Raw genomic sequence first — 17,137 nt, forward strand, 5'->3', positions numbered from 1 at the left:
ACATGTTTAAAGATGTGATACAGGAAGTAGGTATGACACAAAGTGCAGATATCAACTATAACTCTCCCATTATCTAGTGTTTAATAATTCTCCTTTCCCCCCACACCTACAGTCTTTAATGTTAATAATATTCCCCCATCATTTGATGTTAGAACTCACATTTTGTAGCCTTGAGTTTAATTATAGTTTTGACAACATTGGAAGAAGAAAATTCAGTGATTTGGCTTAATTTATAAGATTTGGAGGTGGGATATGTGGGCTTTTATTCACTTGTTGATGTCTAGCTGTAACCAAAGCCATGTGGCATATACTGGTGTATTTCATCTGCAGTGGGGAGAGGTACAACCCAGTTCCACTGGGAATCATACCTCAATTTTCAGCTAAGCCATTTGCCAGTTGTGGAATACCGCATCATCCCCAGCCCCAATAAACAACACAGAAGGAGCAAATTTTTGATTTGATTTATTAGCACATGTATTAGTACGTAATGAAGAGTATTGTTTCTTGCGCAGTCTACAGACAAAACATACATTTCATAGACGAGAGAGTGCAGAATGTAGTGTTAGTCATAGCTAGAATATAGAGAAAGATTAACTTGAGCAATTGAGAGGGTGTTTTCAGGTCACCCTGGAAATTCTGCCCGTTTGCAGCCTTGGAAGGCCTGAGCAACACCAGCGCGAGTGTCTGATTACAGTGTGAGAAGGTCAATTTTAAAGGTGAATGTCAGAGTTTAGAATGGAAACGTTAAACTTCCACCTCACTGGTTTTTCAGTGAAATCAACCAAACCAGAGGGAGATCAAGGAGCTTATAGCTCCAATTACACCCAGCAGCAATACTTTGTGACCTTTCGTGCTGGTTTAAAAATATTGCACTAGATTCTGGCCCCAGCACAACCTGGCCACAGCCCAAGATCAAAATAATTACTCTTCCTGATTACACTGTCCCTTTGAGAAATATTTTAAAAATTCACTTTTCTTAGGTGCAAAGAGACACATTTTCAAAGCTTTCAAATATTTATCATTTACTGAACTGTCTAGGTACACGAAAGTTGCAAGCAAATTATTTTGTATAGAATTCTTGAAAATCAGCTTACATTTTAGTTAAAAATCAGGTTACTCATGGGTAGTAGCCAAGACTGTTTAAAAATGTTTATTTTGCAATCAAGCCCAATTTCAGCTGGATTAATAACGCTCCATTCAAAAACATCCAGGGCTATTTTGTATTGCACCTATTCTTTATTTTATGATCTGGCAGCCAACTGCACTGGCTCCTGGCAGATTATTTGGCAATATGTGTATGAGTGAACAGAAACATGGAAAAAAAAGTCACTTCTCAAAACTGGCTCGATTTGGAGCATGACTTTTTTGCTCAGAAATCTGACTGTGCTACAAATAGGAACTCTGGACTGTACTGAGAAGCTGTGAACAACAAGTGTTACATTTATGGTCAGTAAAAAAAACCTATAATTTGATTTTATTATTGTCATATGTATTAGTATACAATGAAAAGTATTGTTTATTGAATACAATATAGACAAAGCACACCATACAGAAGGACAGGAGGGGTGCAAAATGTAGTGTTACAGTTATAGGGTGTAAAGAGAGATCAACTTAATATGAGGTAGGCCCATTCAAACGTCTGATGGCAGCAAGGAAGAAGCTGTTCTTGAGTTGAATGGGACAATGAAACCATTGTTGGAAAAATCCATCTGAATCACTTATGTCCTTTAGGGAAGGAAATCTGCCATCCTTACCTGATCTGGCGTACGTGTGATTCCAGAGCCACAGCAATGTGACTCTCAACTGCCCTCAGGCAACTAGGGATGGGTACTAAATTCTGGCCAGTCAGCAACTCCCATGTCCCATAAATGAATAATAATAAAAAATACTGGCCTGATGAAAATGAATTTCAGTTGATAATGACACTACCCACTTTAACTCCATTGCGCAGATTTATATCAACGTATTTGATGTTCTACTGAAACTTAACGTAAATCTCCCCCTTTCCTTCTCAGGATCGTCGGCCTGTATCTGTCTGTGGTGTTGGTCATTGGGAAGTTTGTTCGTGAATTCTTCAAAGGTATCTCTCGCTCCATCATGTTTGAGGAACTGCCCAACCCTGATCGGATCCTTAAGTTGTGCACGGACATCTTCCTGGTGCGCGAGATGAGGGAGCTGGAACTGGAAGAGCAGCTCTTCGCCAAACTCATCTTCCTTTACCGCTCTCCCGAGACGATAATCAAGTGGACCCGGGAGAAGCAGGAGTGAATGATCCAGGCAGGAAGGCTATCACTGAGTGACTGAAGATTATTTACACATTGGAAAGGGTGTGGTCATCTTTTCACAGCTCCCTTTACAAGAGAGAATGTCTGCATGTTTATCACTCTGAATGCATTGAATTTGAACTTTTTTTACTCCAGTATATACTTCAGCGATAAAACGGCTTGTACTAAGTGGGCAGGAACTTGCCACAGAATTGATACATTGCTAAACTCCTTGCCCCTGCTATGCAGCTTCAGGGCTCTTGGTAATTTCCACTTTGAGTACCAGATGTCGTTCAGAAATAAGTACAGGAAACACTGCAGCTGCACCAGTCCAGCAGCATCGGAAGAAGAGTTGCTGGTTCAGTGGCAAACCTGATACCACCAGCATTTTATTTTCCCTCCTCTGAGAATATTTCTCTTAATAACTACCAACAATTGGAGTACTTGTTATTTCTCACTTAAGTTGCACTACTTCCAACTACTGACATTGTGATTTGTGATGTGTTAAATGTAAAAATCATAGGGACATGAAGTGCCAGTGAAGGAAAAAGGATCTTAACATTCTTTCCCCACTGATGCATAATTCATTGAAACACTGATACTTTGTCTGGTGAACCTGGAGTTTTACTAACATATAATATTTAATGGATAACACTGTGCAGGAATGGGGACTTCTTCCAGTTGTTCATTTGAAAGGTTCATAGAAACAAAACCCAACATTGACTTAAAGTGTTCCTGCCCCAGTTGAGGGCACTTAAATTAGCAGCAAGTGGATCTTGGCAGAACTGCAACAGCTGTCTTCTCACATCTGACAGCAATTGACAATTACTCAGCTTTGCTGGGAGCTCTCAAACACCTGCGTTTTATCCTGGACTGATACCCAGTCTTTCAGGACACAACAACAGCTGGAATTTCAACCAAGTGCGGATTTTATAGACCGTCTCACCTTGTACAGTGCACATTGGAATTTTATGTCAAAAGAAGAAATGGAAGATGTACTTTTTCTTTAATGGAAGAGGAGCAAATCGAATTAGAAGCATCGTCAACACAACTTGTATTTCTGAGAACTGAATAAATCTGGCAAATGTTGTGTACTTATTTTAAACTGGGTTCTGTCAGTTTGTGTGTTGTACTTACAAGCAGGACATTTGGCCTTCGATAACCAACTTGAAGAACAAGGTGGGTGTGATACAGTTCTAAGTCACAGCATTAAGGGCAGGATTTTCCAGCCAGCAACATTCATCCAAAACTGAAAGATTCCACCCGAGGTCAATAAATCTTTCCATTATCTGTCCCTTGCTCACTACGATTCCCGTGGCAGGTTGAGTGGGAAAAATCACCCCTATGTGTCAGACTTATTAATGGTGTGAGAAGGGGCAGGAGGAAACAAGCACAGAAGCACAGGGAACTTTACTCTAAGTATAACCCAAGCTGCACCTGTCACTGATCACTAAAACTGATACAAGCACAGAATAAAAACATTGACAACAGGAACTTGTGCAAAATGATTTAATAAGTTCAGCCATTTCAATCAGTTTGATACATTCAGCCAAACTGAGAATGCCTTAGAAAAGAATGAAATCATTTGGTATAGTAATTCTCATAACTTCATTGCATTGGGGAAGGGGAAGGGTCTGAAAACATCAGGGGCAGTGCGTGTGTATGTACGCCCACTCTCCTGGATATTTGAAGGCAATGATACTCTCAGGATTTTATTTTACTATTTGAGATTAAATGCTGCCAAAGAGAGGGGAAATGTAGAGAACAGTTCTGGAAATTGATTACATTTTGAACAGACTGGGACTTAAAGAAGGTCTTAAAGTGTATATCTGAAGTAATGAAGGACTTCAGTGATGCTCACGAATGAGGTTTGAGCATCTGGCTCATGCCACATGTGAGCTTTCTTGCAGCGACAAGCCAGCAGTGTCCTCGAGAACGGCAGGCCCCCACTTACACACAAGACCCGTTATACCTGGATGGTCGGACTGACGATTAATTGACTCATTATGTCAGTGACGGGACCATTTGCACAGCTTCCCTCTTCCTTACACCAGCCTCCTACGCTTGGACAAGCTCCCATCACCTTCACTCGTCGCAGTGTGTTGGTCTGTGCCAGCACCAAGTGGCGACACCAGGTTCAGCATGGCGTCTTTTGAGGCACGGCCAAACAGAGCCAGCAGGAAGGCCACGCCGAAGCCAGTCGCCCGCTCACCCTACAAACAAAATAAACAGGCATTAAATAATGCTTTAACACAGTCAACTACTCAACAATTGGCCAGTCACAACAGGAATTTAACACTTCTAGCTTCATGTTTTCTTTAATCAGAATTAGCTGAAAATATAAGACAACATTGGAAATGATGCACTCTGAAATAGTGAGGAGTGCAAAGATAGACTGAAAGGTGCAGTGGCTGAACCCTTCTTTCGTCCATCTTTCAAGTTTGGTCAGGCTCAATGGACAAGGGCCGATAACATTAAGCATGAACTCGTTCAACATTAAATTGACAAACCTCATTCAGATGGTGTGCAAAATGGTTGCAAATCCTAAGCTTTGAATTGAGACATCTTGGAACAGTGCAGAAGGAACTTCACTCTGCATCCAATATTAAACCAGGAGTCTTTGATGTGACAGTCTTTTTATGTAATCTGCATTATTCCTGCCCTGAGTATTTGACGCTTTACATAGTGCCCAAGTGTTAGGCAGTCCCCAAGTGTTTTACACCAACAAAATAGCTTACCAAGACAAGAGACGAGGAGGAGTTTCTTCTCTAATCTGTGGGATACTCTATCTCAGACAGTAGTGGAGGCTGGGTTGTTGAATATATTCAAGGCTGACTTAGACAGACTTTGGTTATTAAAGGGAGTCAAGGGTGGCACAGTGGTTAGCACTGCTGCCTCAGTGCTAGGGACCCAGGCTCAATCCCCTGCTTGGGTCACTGTTTATGTCCAGTTTGCATGTCTGCGTAGGTTTCTTTCAGGTCCTTCAGTTTTCTCCCATGGTCTGAAAGACGTGCTGGTTAGGTGCATTGGCCATGCTAAATTCTCCCTCAGTGTACCCGAACAGATGCTGGAGTGTGGCAACTAGAAGGTTTTCATAGTAACCTCATTACTGTGTTAATGAAGGTCTAGAGGTGCCAGAATGTGGTGACTAATGGATTTTCACAACAAAGACCTCTGATATTTCAGAGAGGGGAGTGGGGTGCATTGTAGGTCATTACCTGGTTAATCTCTAACTGCAAGTTAGTTTTGCTGATCAGATGATCAGTTCATCTGATGATTGGTTCACATTGCTGTTCATTACAGTCAATGGTACACACTCCTAAACTTTCCCTCAATCTCTTCACCTAAAGCTTCCAATTCTTCCCTTGATCCACCACAACCTCCACACACTCTCTACCTGTTCCTCTACTCCTCTCCCCCTACCCACATCCAAACTCCACTACCCTCAGCTACCAAGTATTTCTGAAGTTGTTATGAGTACTCACTGTGTGTACGGGAGAAGCAATGTCTACGTGGACCCACACTCCAGGCCAATCAAATCCAATGTGGGCACCGATAAAGAGACCTGCACAGGAACTCTGAGCGTTGTCACGATCCTGAAACAGAGAGAAAATGAACTGGAAACCAAGGATGGAGTCTGTCTCTCCTCTTGCTGCCAGCACCATGACAGGGCACCAGCACAATCCACCTCCAAATTTCTCCACAAGCTCACAATGTAAATTTAAGTGAATGCTGCCTCCCCACAAAGATGGTCTTTTCCAAACAAAGGGACAGGTAAGAGAGGTGGGAGCAGTGCCAGTCTGTAGATGGACCCACCATATTCCACACACCAGTTTTGACCAGGGCACTTGGGTGAAGAGGCTAGGAGCTGTGTGTGTGTGTGTGTGCGCGCGCGTGTGTGTGGCTCGCATGTGCAGAGAAAGAGGAGGGACTGGGGGGGGGGGGGTGGGGTGTGTTGGGGAAGACGTGGAAAAGACAAAGGGCAGTTATTCCTTTGTTATTCTAAGCACCCCCTTAATAAGCAGTTACAGGGAGCACTGCTGATGGCGTGGGTGCATTGGATTCAGTAGATCCGGACCACGTTTTAGAAGCTTAACTAAAGATTTTGTGTAAAGAATGGAGCATTGCAATACTCAGACTAGTTCAGTCAGTATGTGGATATGGAAAGGAAGGGCAGTCTTAAGTCACTACTCAGGCCAATCCAAGGTTCCAAGACCAATGGATTTGCAGAGGAAGGAAATAACCATTCTACTGATCTCATCACTGTGTTCTGCACTGCAGGCCTAGAACACAGTAAGAAGTCTCACAACACCAGGTTGAAGTCCAACAGGTTTATTTGGTAGCAAAAGCCACTAACTTTCGGAGCACTTGCTGCTCCTTTGTCAGGTGAATGGAGTTCTGTTCACAAACAGGACATATAAAGACCTAGAACAGCAGCTCTCAGTTAGTAACATCCCAGTTGGTTCAATTTTACAGTGTTGTTTATGTATTTTTCACGTGCACAAACACCCCTATCAAAATGTCGTTCCTTTAAATGTCAGTCATGGCTCAGTGGTAGCATTCTCGTCAAAAGGTTTTGGTTCGAGATCATAATCCAGGCTGACCCTTGAGCCCAGTACTGGAGGAGTGCTCCACGGGCATAGGTTTCAGCTGGGTTGTTAAACTGGGGCCTCGATGGATGCACAACAACCCAGTGGTTAGCACTGCTGTCTCATAGCATCAGGGATCCGTGTTCAATTCCCAGCTTGAGTCACCATCTGTGTGGAGTTTGCCCTTTCTCCCCATGCCTGTGAGGGTTTCCTCTGGGTGCTCAGGTTTCCTCCCACAGTCTGAAAGACGTGCTAGCATTGGCCATGCTAAATTCTCCCTCAGTGTACCTGAACAGGTGCTGGAGTGTGATGACTAGGGGATTTTCCACACTAACTTCATTGCAGTGTTAATGTAAGCCTACTTCTGACTAATAAATAAATAAACTTTAAACCCATGACACTATTTTAGAAGAGTGGGAACATTCTCCCGAGTGTCATGGATTTTAGTAACGCATTTGGGAGGCTCATGAAGGAAGTAAGGAGGTCTGGGATAGAAGGAAATTTGACCGATTGGTTAAGTAACTGGCTGTCTCATAGAAGACAGGGGGTGGTGGTGGAGGGAAAATTTTCACACTGGAGACCAGTTACCAGTGGTGTACCACAGGAATCAGTGCTGGTCCTCTGCTATTTGTGATTTTTATCAATGACTTGGAAGAGGGGGCTGAAGGGTGAGTTAGTAAATTTGCTGATGACACCAAGATTGGTGGAGTAGTGGATGAGGTGGAGGGCTCTTGTAGGCTGCAAAGAGACACTACAGGATGCAGAGCTGGGCAGAAAAGTGGCAGATGGAGTTTAACCCTGATAGGTGCGAGATGATTCATTTTGGTAGGACAAACTTGAATGTGGATACAGGGTCAATGGCAGGGTTCTGAGGAACTTGGAGGAACAGAGAGATTGGAGTTCATATCCACAGATCTCTGAAGTTTGCCACTCAAGTGGATAGATCTGTGAAGAAGGCTTATAGTGTGTTAGTGTTTATTAACAGGGGGTTTGAGTTTAAGAGTCATGGGGTTATGCTGCAACTATACAGGACCTTGGTGAGATCACATTTGGAATATTGTGTGCAGTTCTGGTCACCTCACTATAAGGAGGATGTCGAAGCATTGGACAGAATGCAGAGGAAATCTACCAGGATGCTGCCTGGTTTGGTGGGTAGGTCTTATGAGGAAAGGTTGAGGGAGCTGGGGCTTTTCTCTTTAGAGCGGAGGAGGATGAGAGGTGACTTACTAGAAGTTTATAAGATGATGAGGGGGATAGAAAGAGTGGACGTTCAGAGACTATTTCCTCAGGTGGATGTAGCTGTTAGCATAACTATAAGGTTCACGATGGGAGAATGTAAGTGGGATGTGCAAGGTAGGTTCTTTACTCAGAGTGGTTGGGCTGTGGAATGCACTGCCTGCTCAGGTAGTGGAGTCAGAGACTTTAGGAACTTTCAAGCAGTTATTGGATAGTAACATGGAAGACACCAGAATGAGAGGGAGTGGGATAGCTTGATCTTGGGTTCAGACATAGCTTAGCACAGCATCGAGGGCTGCGGGGCCTGTACTGTGCTATGTTCTATGTCCCAGCTAATGCTTTTCCCTCAATCAATATTAAAAACTTAGAATCATAGAATCTTACAATGCAGAAGGAGGCCAATCAGCCTTTGAGTCTGCACCGACCACAATCCTACCTAGGCCCTATCCTCATAACCCCATGAATTTACCCTAGCTAGCCCCCCTGACACTAAGGGCAATTTAGCATGGCCAATCCACCTAACCTGCACGTCTTTGGACTGTGGGAGGAAACACAGCACTCAGAGGAAACCCATGGAGACACAGGGAGAATGTGCAAACTCCACACAAACAGTGACACAAGCCAGGAATCAAATCCACCTCCCTGCTGTGAGGCAGAACTGCTAAACACTGTGCTGCCACGCTGCACTGTTTTGAGTGAAATATCATTGCTGCTTGTGGTAGCTTGCACTCCCTACATAACATCAGTGATTTATTTTTTATTCATTTGTGGGATATGTGTATTGCTGGCTGGCCAGCATTTATTGCCCATCCAAGGGCAGTTGACATTCAACCACATTGGTACGCCTCTAGAGTCACATGTAGGCCAAACTGGGTAAGGACGGCAGATTTTCTTCCCTAAAGGACATTAGTGAACCAGATGTGTTTTTCCAACAACGGTTTCATGGTCATCATCAGATTCTTAATTCCAGATACTTTTACAGAATTCAAATTCCATCAGCTGCTATGTTGGATTCAAACCTGGATCTCCAGAACATTAGCTGGGTTGTAAAGTGCTTTGAAACACTCTGAGGTTGGGAAAGGTGCTTCGTAAAAACGTTTTTTTTCCAGAACTTCCCAGCATGAAACAAAATTATATCTTTGGTCCCTTCCTTATAATATTAAAGTAAAAATAAGACAAATAAGAAATACAATCCCACTGCCTCCCACTCAGCAACAGAGTCCCCAAAACGGCCCATTACACACTTACAGCGACAGAGTTCTTCATATCAGCTACAGCAGAGGTGAACTCACTGAAGTGCAACTCAGGGCAGTAGACAAGAGGATGGGCGAGGTCCCCGCTACTCCGACCAGCCTTAACGCAGGCCATCTCCCACTCTTCAGTATTGCACAGGACAGCAGCATGGTATTTCCCCGTACATATACCCTGTACAGAAATAAACACTTCCAATTATACCACAAGACTGCAGCACTGTCCACTATTTAATCCATCACAGGCATTGTTTCCTGAAAATAGCACTCAGACAGTACACACACCATCTCGATGGGAGGAGCTTTTATGATTAACTTCAATTAAATTGAAAAGATCGAGCAAATTGCCTTGAATTTAAAGAATTTTGTTTCTAAAAGCTTCTGCACTTGCACACATATCACATGGTATAACACCATACTGGAATACAATCCTGCTACATTTTATTTAAATAAATTGTTCTCAATAGATCAGTGAACTTTGTGGAACAGAACTGGGTGATAACTTTGTCTCTGTGTGCATTGCCAGAGGAAACTCTCACGCTTGGTTATGAAGACAACACTGAGACTAGGATGCTTTGATGGAAACTGGTGCTCACTTCACCATTTTAACACAAGTGTTGCTGAGTCTTTGTGAGTATAATTAACTAATCAATATTCAACACCTGTTCACCTTATTAATGTCTCATCAGATGTAACTCTTCAAATGCAGACAATAAAAATAGAACAAAATCTACTCCAACTTATAAAACAAAAGAAGGATTTAATAAAGAAACATTATTACTCCAAACTTGGGGCTTCATTCTGGGCCACTCCAAGCTTCCCACAATTCCATACAGGTTCTTATTTATAGTGAGTCAGTTAGTCAGCTGACTATTACATCATTCTGTAATTGGTTCCATGATTTACTGGATCAGCTGACCCTTACATCTTTACAGCTTGTGACCGCTACATCCAACACAAAGTTGTCACAGGGTTGCATTCTAACAATTCATAAACTACGAGGTATTTAACATTCATCAACAGAACCCATCAGCTTATAACATACCTGTATGTTTTTGTGGCATACATTGACTGATGCAGATGTCAGTACACGCATGAGAAACAGGAACTGGATAACATGGCTCAATGTGAGCACGAGAGAGAGTGAGGAACATTACTGGGTCATCCGTGACTTGTCCAGTGCAAGTGAGAAAGGAACACTACTCAATCATGAAGACCAGAAGATCTCCAATATGGTCCCAGGTCAGCACCATAAGCAAATCCCAGGTGATAAAGTGCTAAGGCCCCTTTAATTGGGGGATGGTGGGTGTTCAGCAGCACACTTAAAGAGCCCAACTATACTTCACTGTTGATACAGAATGAACAGCAGTTATACAGCCAAGTTAGTGTGGGAAGTGTGAAGCAAACCAAGACCTTTCTCAATCTCTTTAACTTACATCCATTACTACTGGCAGGTAACTGCTGGAAACCACGAGGGATAACGTCTCTGGGATCCAATAGGGAAATCAGTATCATGAAGCAAACAGACCTGTTGCACACATCCTTAGCTTCCCCCCACCTTGTCAGACCTCCAGTTTGTGTATACCTGTGCTCCAGTTAGTGTGGCCATATCGAGGATGATGTCTGCTCCCAGATCTTTGGATGCATAAGCAACGCCATCCGCCAGCACCAAGCGACCTTCAGCATCAGTATTATTAATCTCAACTGTCCTGAACACAAACGAACACAAGCGGTTAGCAAAACATAGCAGGAACTGGTTCTTCAGATATATTAGAATGGTACATTGACAAAGGGATCCAATTTAAAAAAAGAGATTCTAAAATGTACGTAACAACCATTAATCAGCAAAGCGTGAAGCACTCAGTCAAATTCACAGATGTTTAAAGATGTTAAAGATCCCATAGCACTACTGGAACAGAAAGGAGTTCTTTCAACATTTTTCTACCAATCAATGTCATTATTACAAACTAACACTATTATTCATTGTTCAGTTCTAAAAGGGGTGCAGGGACAGAGGGACTGAATCCCTAAACAGCAGGGGGAGGCCCATTGAGCCTGCACCGACAACAATTCCACCCAGGTCCTCAGTCTGTAACCCCACATATTTACCCTGCTAATCTCCCCAACACTAAGGGGAAATTTAGCACGGTCAATCCATGTGATGCCCTGTTCATAAGTCACTGAAGGTGACAGGACAGTTTGAGAGTGCACTTAATAAAACAGACAATAGGAATATAGAAGCAGGAATAAGCTATTCAACACTTTGAGCCGACTTCACCAATTAACTAGATTATAGAAACACAGAAGCACAATACAGGCCCTTCAGCCCACAAAGTTGTGCCGAACATATCCCTACCTTAGAGATTACTAGGCTTACCTATAACCCTTTATCTTACTAAGTTCCATGTACTTACCTAAAAGTATCTTAAAAGACCCTATCGAATCTGCCTCCAGCACCATTGTTGGCGGCCCATTCCATGCACCCGCCACTCTCGGAGTGAAGATCTTAACCCTGACATCTCCTCTGTACCTACTCACCAGTACCTTAAACCTGCGTCCTCTTGTGGCAACCATTTCAGCCCAGGGAAAAAAGCCTCGTGATTATCCACTCGATCAATACCTCTCAACATCTTCTACAACTCTATCAGGTCACCCCTCATTCTTTGTCTCTCCAAGGAGAAAAGGCTGAGCTCACTCAACCTATCCTCATAAGGCATGCTCCCCAATCCAGGCAACATCCTTGTAAATCTCCTTTGCACCCTTTCTATGGCTTCCACATCCTTCCTGTAATGAGGCGATCAGAACTGAGCACAGTACTCCAAGTGGAGTCTGACCAGGGTCCTATATAGCTGCAACATTATCTCTCAACTCCTAAACTCAATTCCTCGATTGACGAAGGCCAGTACACCATACACCTTCTTAACCATAGCTTCTAACTGCGCAGCTGCTTTCAGCGTCCTATGAACTCAGGCCCCAAGATCCTTCTGATCTTCCACACTGCCAAGAGTCCTACCATTAATATTATATTCTGCCACCCTATTTGACCTGCCAAAACGAATGACTTCACACTTATCTGAGTTGAACTCCATCTGCCATTTCTCCGCCCAGTCTTGCATCCTATCAATGTTTCACTGCAACTTCTGACATCCCTCCACACTATCCACAACACCTCCACCCTTTGTGTCATCAGCAAACTTACCAACCCATCCCTCCACTTCCTCACCCAGGTCATTTATAAAAATCACAAAGAGTAAGGGTCCCAGAACAGATCCCTGGGGCACTCCACTGGTGACCAACCTCCGTGCAGAATATGATCCATCAATAACCATTCTTTGCCTTCTGTGGGCAAGCCAGTTCTGGAACCACAAAGCAATTATGACCGATCAAATCCTTCAATGCCATTTTCCAGCATCATCTCCTTTTCTCTTCATTCATTCATACCCAGAAATCTATCGATCTGTGTTTTGAACATGCTCTCTGGCGTAGGGAATTCCAAAGATTCACCACCCTCTGAGTGAAGAAATACCTCCTCATCTCAGTCCTAAGTGGCCTTTCTCTTATTCTTAGACTGAATCCCCCTTGTTCTAGCCTGGCCCAGCCAGGAAAAATATCTTTGCTGCATCTACCTTGTTTACTTGCTTAAGAATTTTGTAAATTTCAATGAGATCACCTCTCATTCTTCTAAACTCTAGAAAACATAGCCTCAGTTTCCTCAATCTATGTTAGGCATTATTAATAGGTGCGTAAAGGACAAAAGAAAGGAAGTTATGTTAAACTTGTACAAAACACTGGTTTGGCGTCAATTTGTATTGCGCTCACTTCTGGGCATTGCACTTTAGGAAAGATGTGAAGGTTTTAGACAGAGTGCAGAAAAGATTCATAAGAATAGTTCCAGGAAGGAGAAAATTACAGGTACAAGGATGGATTTGAGAATTTGAGGCTGCTCTCTTTGTTGAAGAAAAGACTTGAAAAGAAATTTGGTAAGAAGAATTCAAATTCACGATGGGTCTGGACAGAATGATAGGGAGAAACTGTTTCCACTCATGAAAGAATCAAGAGCAAGACGCCATAAATTTGAGAAGTTTATTGACAAAAGATGCAACGGAGGTGCAAAGACAATGTTTTTCATGCAGTAAGAGGTTAAGATCTGAAACGTGTTGCCTAATAGCCTGGTGGAGGCAGGTTCAAAGAAGACACTGAACAGGGATTTGGATTACCATCTGAAAAGAATGTGCTGGACCATGGGGAGAGGCATTAGGTGAATTGCTCATTCAGAGAGATAACACAGATACAATGGGCTAAATGGTCTTCTGCTGTGCTGGAATAATTGTCTTCCCTTTAGACACTACATTATAAAAAGTTTTGTCATATCAGAAGCAGTTTGGAAAGTACAATGAGCCTAAAATGAGCCTTTTTCTAGTACTGTGCTAAATTGCTTTTAGTAAATAAATGTTGCATTAAAAAATGCCTGAAGCAAAACAAAATCGCATAATAAAACGCTGCAATCAAGCAAGTGCCCATTTTTACCACTGCAAGTGAACACATCTGCACTGCTAAGGGTTCACACTGAATAGTCTGCACAGCCTTACTTTCCAGAATACATCTGATGAATATCATCTGGTCTAGTGGCTTGGGGTCCAACAGCATTCTCAGCCAGGCAGAATACAGCATGCAAATTGTCCTTGAAACCCTGCAACACAAAAAGGACATCACTGTGATTGCACTACTACACATGGCATTTCTGATACACGAGGTGGTCGCACATTCACTCCATCAAAAGTAGCACATCATGACCACCAGAGACGACCAAAGAGTTGATGCTGATGTCCTCAAAAGGAGAAAAAAACTTGCATCAAGTTTAAGGTTTACATGGATGGTAGAAGCTTCAGGAATAACGGGCTGTATTTTCAATGGGTGCAGGACCAGAGGCAGGCAGGAATTCCCACCGCTAGTGGGGTCCTCCCTCTGGGCTGTTTTCCAACAGGTTGGGGAGTAAAACGACTCCCTGCCGGCAAGAGATAGATAACCATTAAAGGGCCTTTCTTCCATGCTGTGGCAGGTCCTCTGCAGCACCCGTGAAAAGAGAGGACCACAGAATGGGCCAGCTCCCCAGAATAATTAAAACAAAAACCCTGAAATCAATGCTGGAAGATGGCCAGACTCACTGAGTGTTCTCCTTCTACATGACAGCCTGCCGTGCTGAGTGTCAGAGGGTCTCCTCTTGGTGTCAGGACCTGCCTATGGTCATTATTTGGATGGCGAGCATGCCCTCTGGTCAATATTGGCCATTCCTTTTATGGGCAGCCAATTTATACGTGACGAGAATCAGGCAGGGTCCAGCTTTGGTCACATCAACTGTGCCCAGGACGAAGATTCCACTCAACATGAGGCTATTGTGGCAACAGGGAAATAACAATGAACTTGAATTATCATAAATCTCGTTAACTACAAAGGATTTGGAATGAGTGCACCACTCAGGGTAAAACATTCAGAAAAGGGGCATGTTATAAGTATGTATATCACGGGAAAGTGGGAGATAATCAAATCATTCATTTGGTTGGGAAAAGACTGTACAACAAAATATTGATTATACATAAGACAATCTGAATTATCAGACTGAATGTGCTCTAGATTTGCTATTGCGAGACACATCTAGGGCATCTCGAGAAGAACAACAGTTCACTCTACAGCGAGAAGGGAAGCATATTTAATCAAAGGAAAAGTTATTTTGTTGGCCAGCTTGAGTCAACCTAATGCACATTGAGAAAACCCAAGTGATTTAGAATTGGAGCTGGTACACATTATGCATAATTGTATCATGATGCAGGGCATTCAGGAAGGCACGAAAGGTAGCAAATGCCCATTTTGAGTTAGTTAGTAGACAACTTGTAAGAAGTATCAGTTGTAGAAGCACTGAGGGACAGAACTGCATAATTATTAAGTTCAACACGGTCTGAAATTTTGACGGATCAAGAACTAGAAACCTAGAATATTACCTATAAAAAGCTAACTTCAATGAAAATAGAGGACAAATTAAGCCAAACGACCAAGGGAGGTTACTACAGAAAAGAAACATAACATTGAATATATGTAAGATAAAAGCAGGTCTAAAAATAACAAGGTCACTCCAAACAAGTGTGATCTTTAAATGGAATTTAAAAAGAATCAAGACAAATTCTACGGACACATAAGGATCACTAGGATGAGTGGAAAAAAGCACTGAAATACGTTGAAAGGGTGATCAGAATCAAAAAGATAAAAAAGAGACATAAGGAAAAGCATGGTCACACTCGTGCAACACAACAGTAGGAGTGCAGTCAGTGGTAGTTACCATGCGTTCAATCAAGACACTACTGAGGGACTTGGATTACCATCTGAAAAGGAAGAATGTGCAGGGCCATGGAGAGAAGGCAGGGGAGTGTTTGCACTCAAATTAGATGCTCAATTGCTATTGCCTGGAAGTTTTCATTAGGGAAGAAATGAGCAATATGTCCTGATGTAGCACAATATATAGTTCCTATATGTTTCAATCCTCAGCTGAACAAACAGTTCAGAAGCTATAAATCCCAGAAATAGATAGCATTTATCTCAGAATATCAAGAAAACAGAGAAGATATTTGCAAAAGTTCCATATGAAAGGTTATTTGTTACATTCAAGGCTTTGGAAATTCAGGGTAAAGATTGCATATGGGCAAGAAATGAGTTTAAGGATATAAAACCCTGCATAGTTATGACAAGAGTTACTTAAAAATGGAGGTAATATTGAATAGTTGACCAGGGTTTGGTAGAACCAGAGAATCCTTACAGTGCAGAAAAAGCCCAGTTGGCCCATCGAGTCTGCACCAACAACAATCCCACCCAGGCCCTATTCCTATAATCCCTGCTAATCTCCCTGACACTAAGGAGCAATTTAGCATGGTCAATCCACCTAAACTGCACCTCTTTGGACTGTGGGAGGGAACCATAACATCTGGAGGAAACCCACGCAGATGTGGGGAGAATGGACAAACTCCAAAGGGTCAGAATTAAGCCCGGATCCCTGGCGCTGTGAGGCAGCAATGCTAACCACGTGCTGCCATGTTCAGACCATTACTGTTTCTCAATGACTTGCACTCAAATGAACATACGTACATAAACACTAGGGGAAGTAGGCCATTCAGCTCCTTCTACTTCATATTAAACTGTGCATTGTGTCACAATCAAAGAGGGAGTTCAGATATTATGAATTGCAGGGAATTTTTAAGTGGCCATTACGGTGGCAGGCAAAATTCAGTCCTGACAAATCTGAAGTACTACAGGTAGTGCTTTGGGAAATTAGCAACTCACATAGACCATAATGCTGCGAAAATAGACATGGACAAAGTTAACAAAGGCTGAGTCTTAGCGGACTTGACGCTCAACCTGCCCAATCAATGTAGTCAACAATCAAAAGAGTAGAATTAAAGTCTGACAAAGTATTAACAAAACTGTACAGTGTCCTGATCAGACTGAGCCTGGAGAAAATGCACTAAGACATGCAAATGTTGCAGGCTGCGCAGAGGAGAGCCACAAGGCTGATGTCTAGGGTTGGGTCCAGTTTAGGACAAAAGATGGAAGAACCTTGGAGATTTCAATCTTGACCAAGGGATGATCTTGCAGAGATTTAAAACACTGCAAATGACAATAAAGCAGAAAAGATAATTTTCATTAACTTGTGTTAGTGGGTGGCATGGTGGTCACCCAGGGACCTGGGTTTGATTCCCAGCTTGGATCAATGTATGTGCGGAGTCTGCATGGGTTTCCTCCAGGTGCTCCAGTT

General features: G+C 42.7%; 2 protein-coding genes across 2 annotated transcripts in view; one reads left to right on the plus strand and one right to left on the minus strand.

Annotated features, from left to right (window-relative positions):
* Positions 1-2,268, plus strand: part of LOC145353693 (piezo-type mechanosensitive ion channel component 2) — a 176,616-nt gene extending 174,348 nt beyond the window's left edge. Inside the window, exon 55 of the mRNA XM_080204463.1 lies at positions 2,016-2,268. Coding sequence (XP_080060589.1) covers positions 2,016-2,268 — 253 coding nt within the window. The remainder of the gene's footprint in view (positions 1-2,015) is intronic.
* A 1,491-nt stretch (positions 2,269-3,759) lies between these two features.
* Positions 3,760-17,137, minus strand: part of npepl1 (aminopeptidase like 1) — a 31,987-nt gene continuing 18,609 nt past the window's right edge. Inside the window, exons 8-12 of the mRNA XM_080205153.1 lie at positions 13,929-14,029; positions 10,925-11,048; positions 9,338-9,514; positions 5,750-5,860; positions 3,760-4,477 (exon numbers count right to left, since the gene is read on the minus strand). Coding sequence (XP_080061279.1) covers positions 4,310-4,477; positions 5,750-5,860; positions 9,338-9,514; positions 10,925-11,048; positions 13,929-14,029 — 681 coding nt within the window. The 3' untranslated portion in view covers positions 3,760-4,309. The remainder of the gene's footprint in view (positions 4,478-5,749; positions 5,861-9,337; positions 9,515-10,924; positions 11,049-13,928; positions 14,030-17,137) is intronic.

The sequence above is a fragment of the Carcharhinus amblyrhynchos genome, chromosome 16 (assembly GCF_965287045.1).
Source record: "Carcharhinus amblyrhynchos chromosome 16, sCarAmb.v2.hapA, whole genome shotgun sequence".
Taxonomy (NCBI): Eukaryota; Metazoa; Chordata; class Chondrichthyes; order Carcharhiniformes; family Carcharhinidae; genus Carcharhinus; species Carcharhinus amblyrhynchos.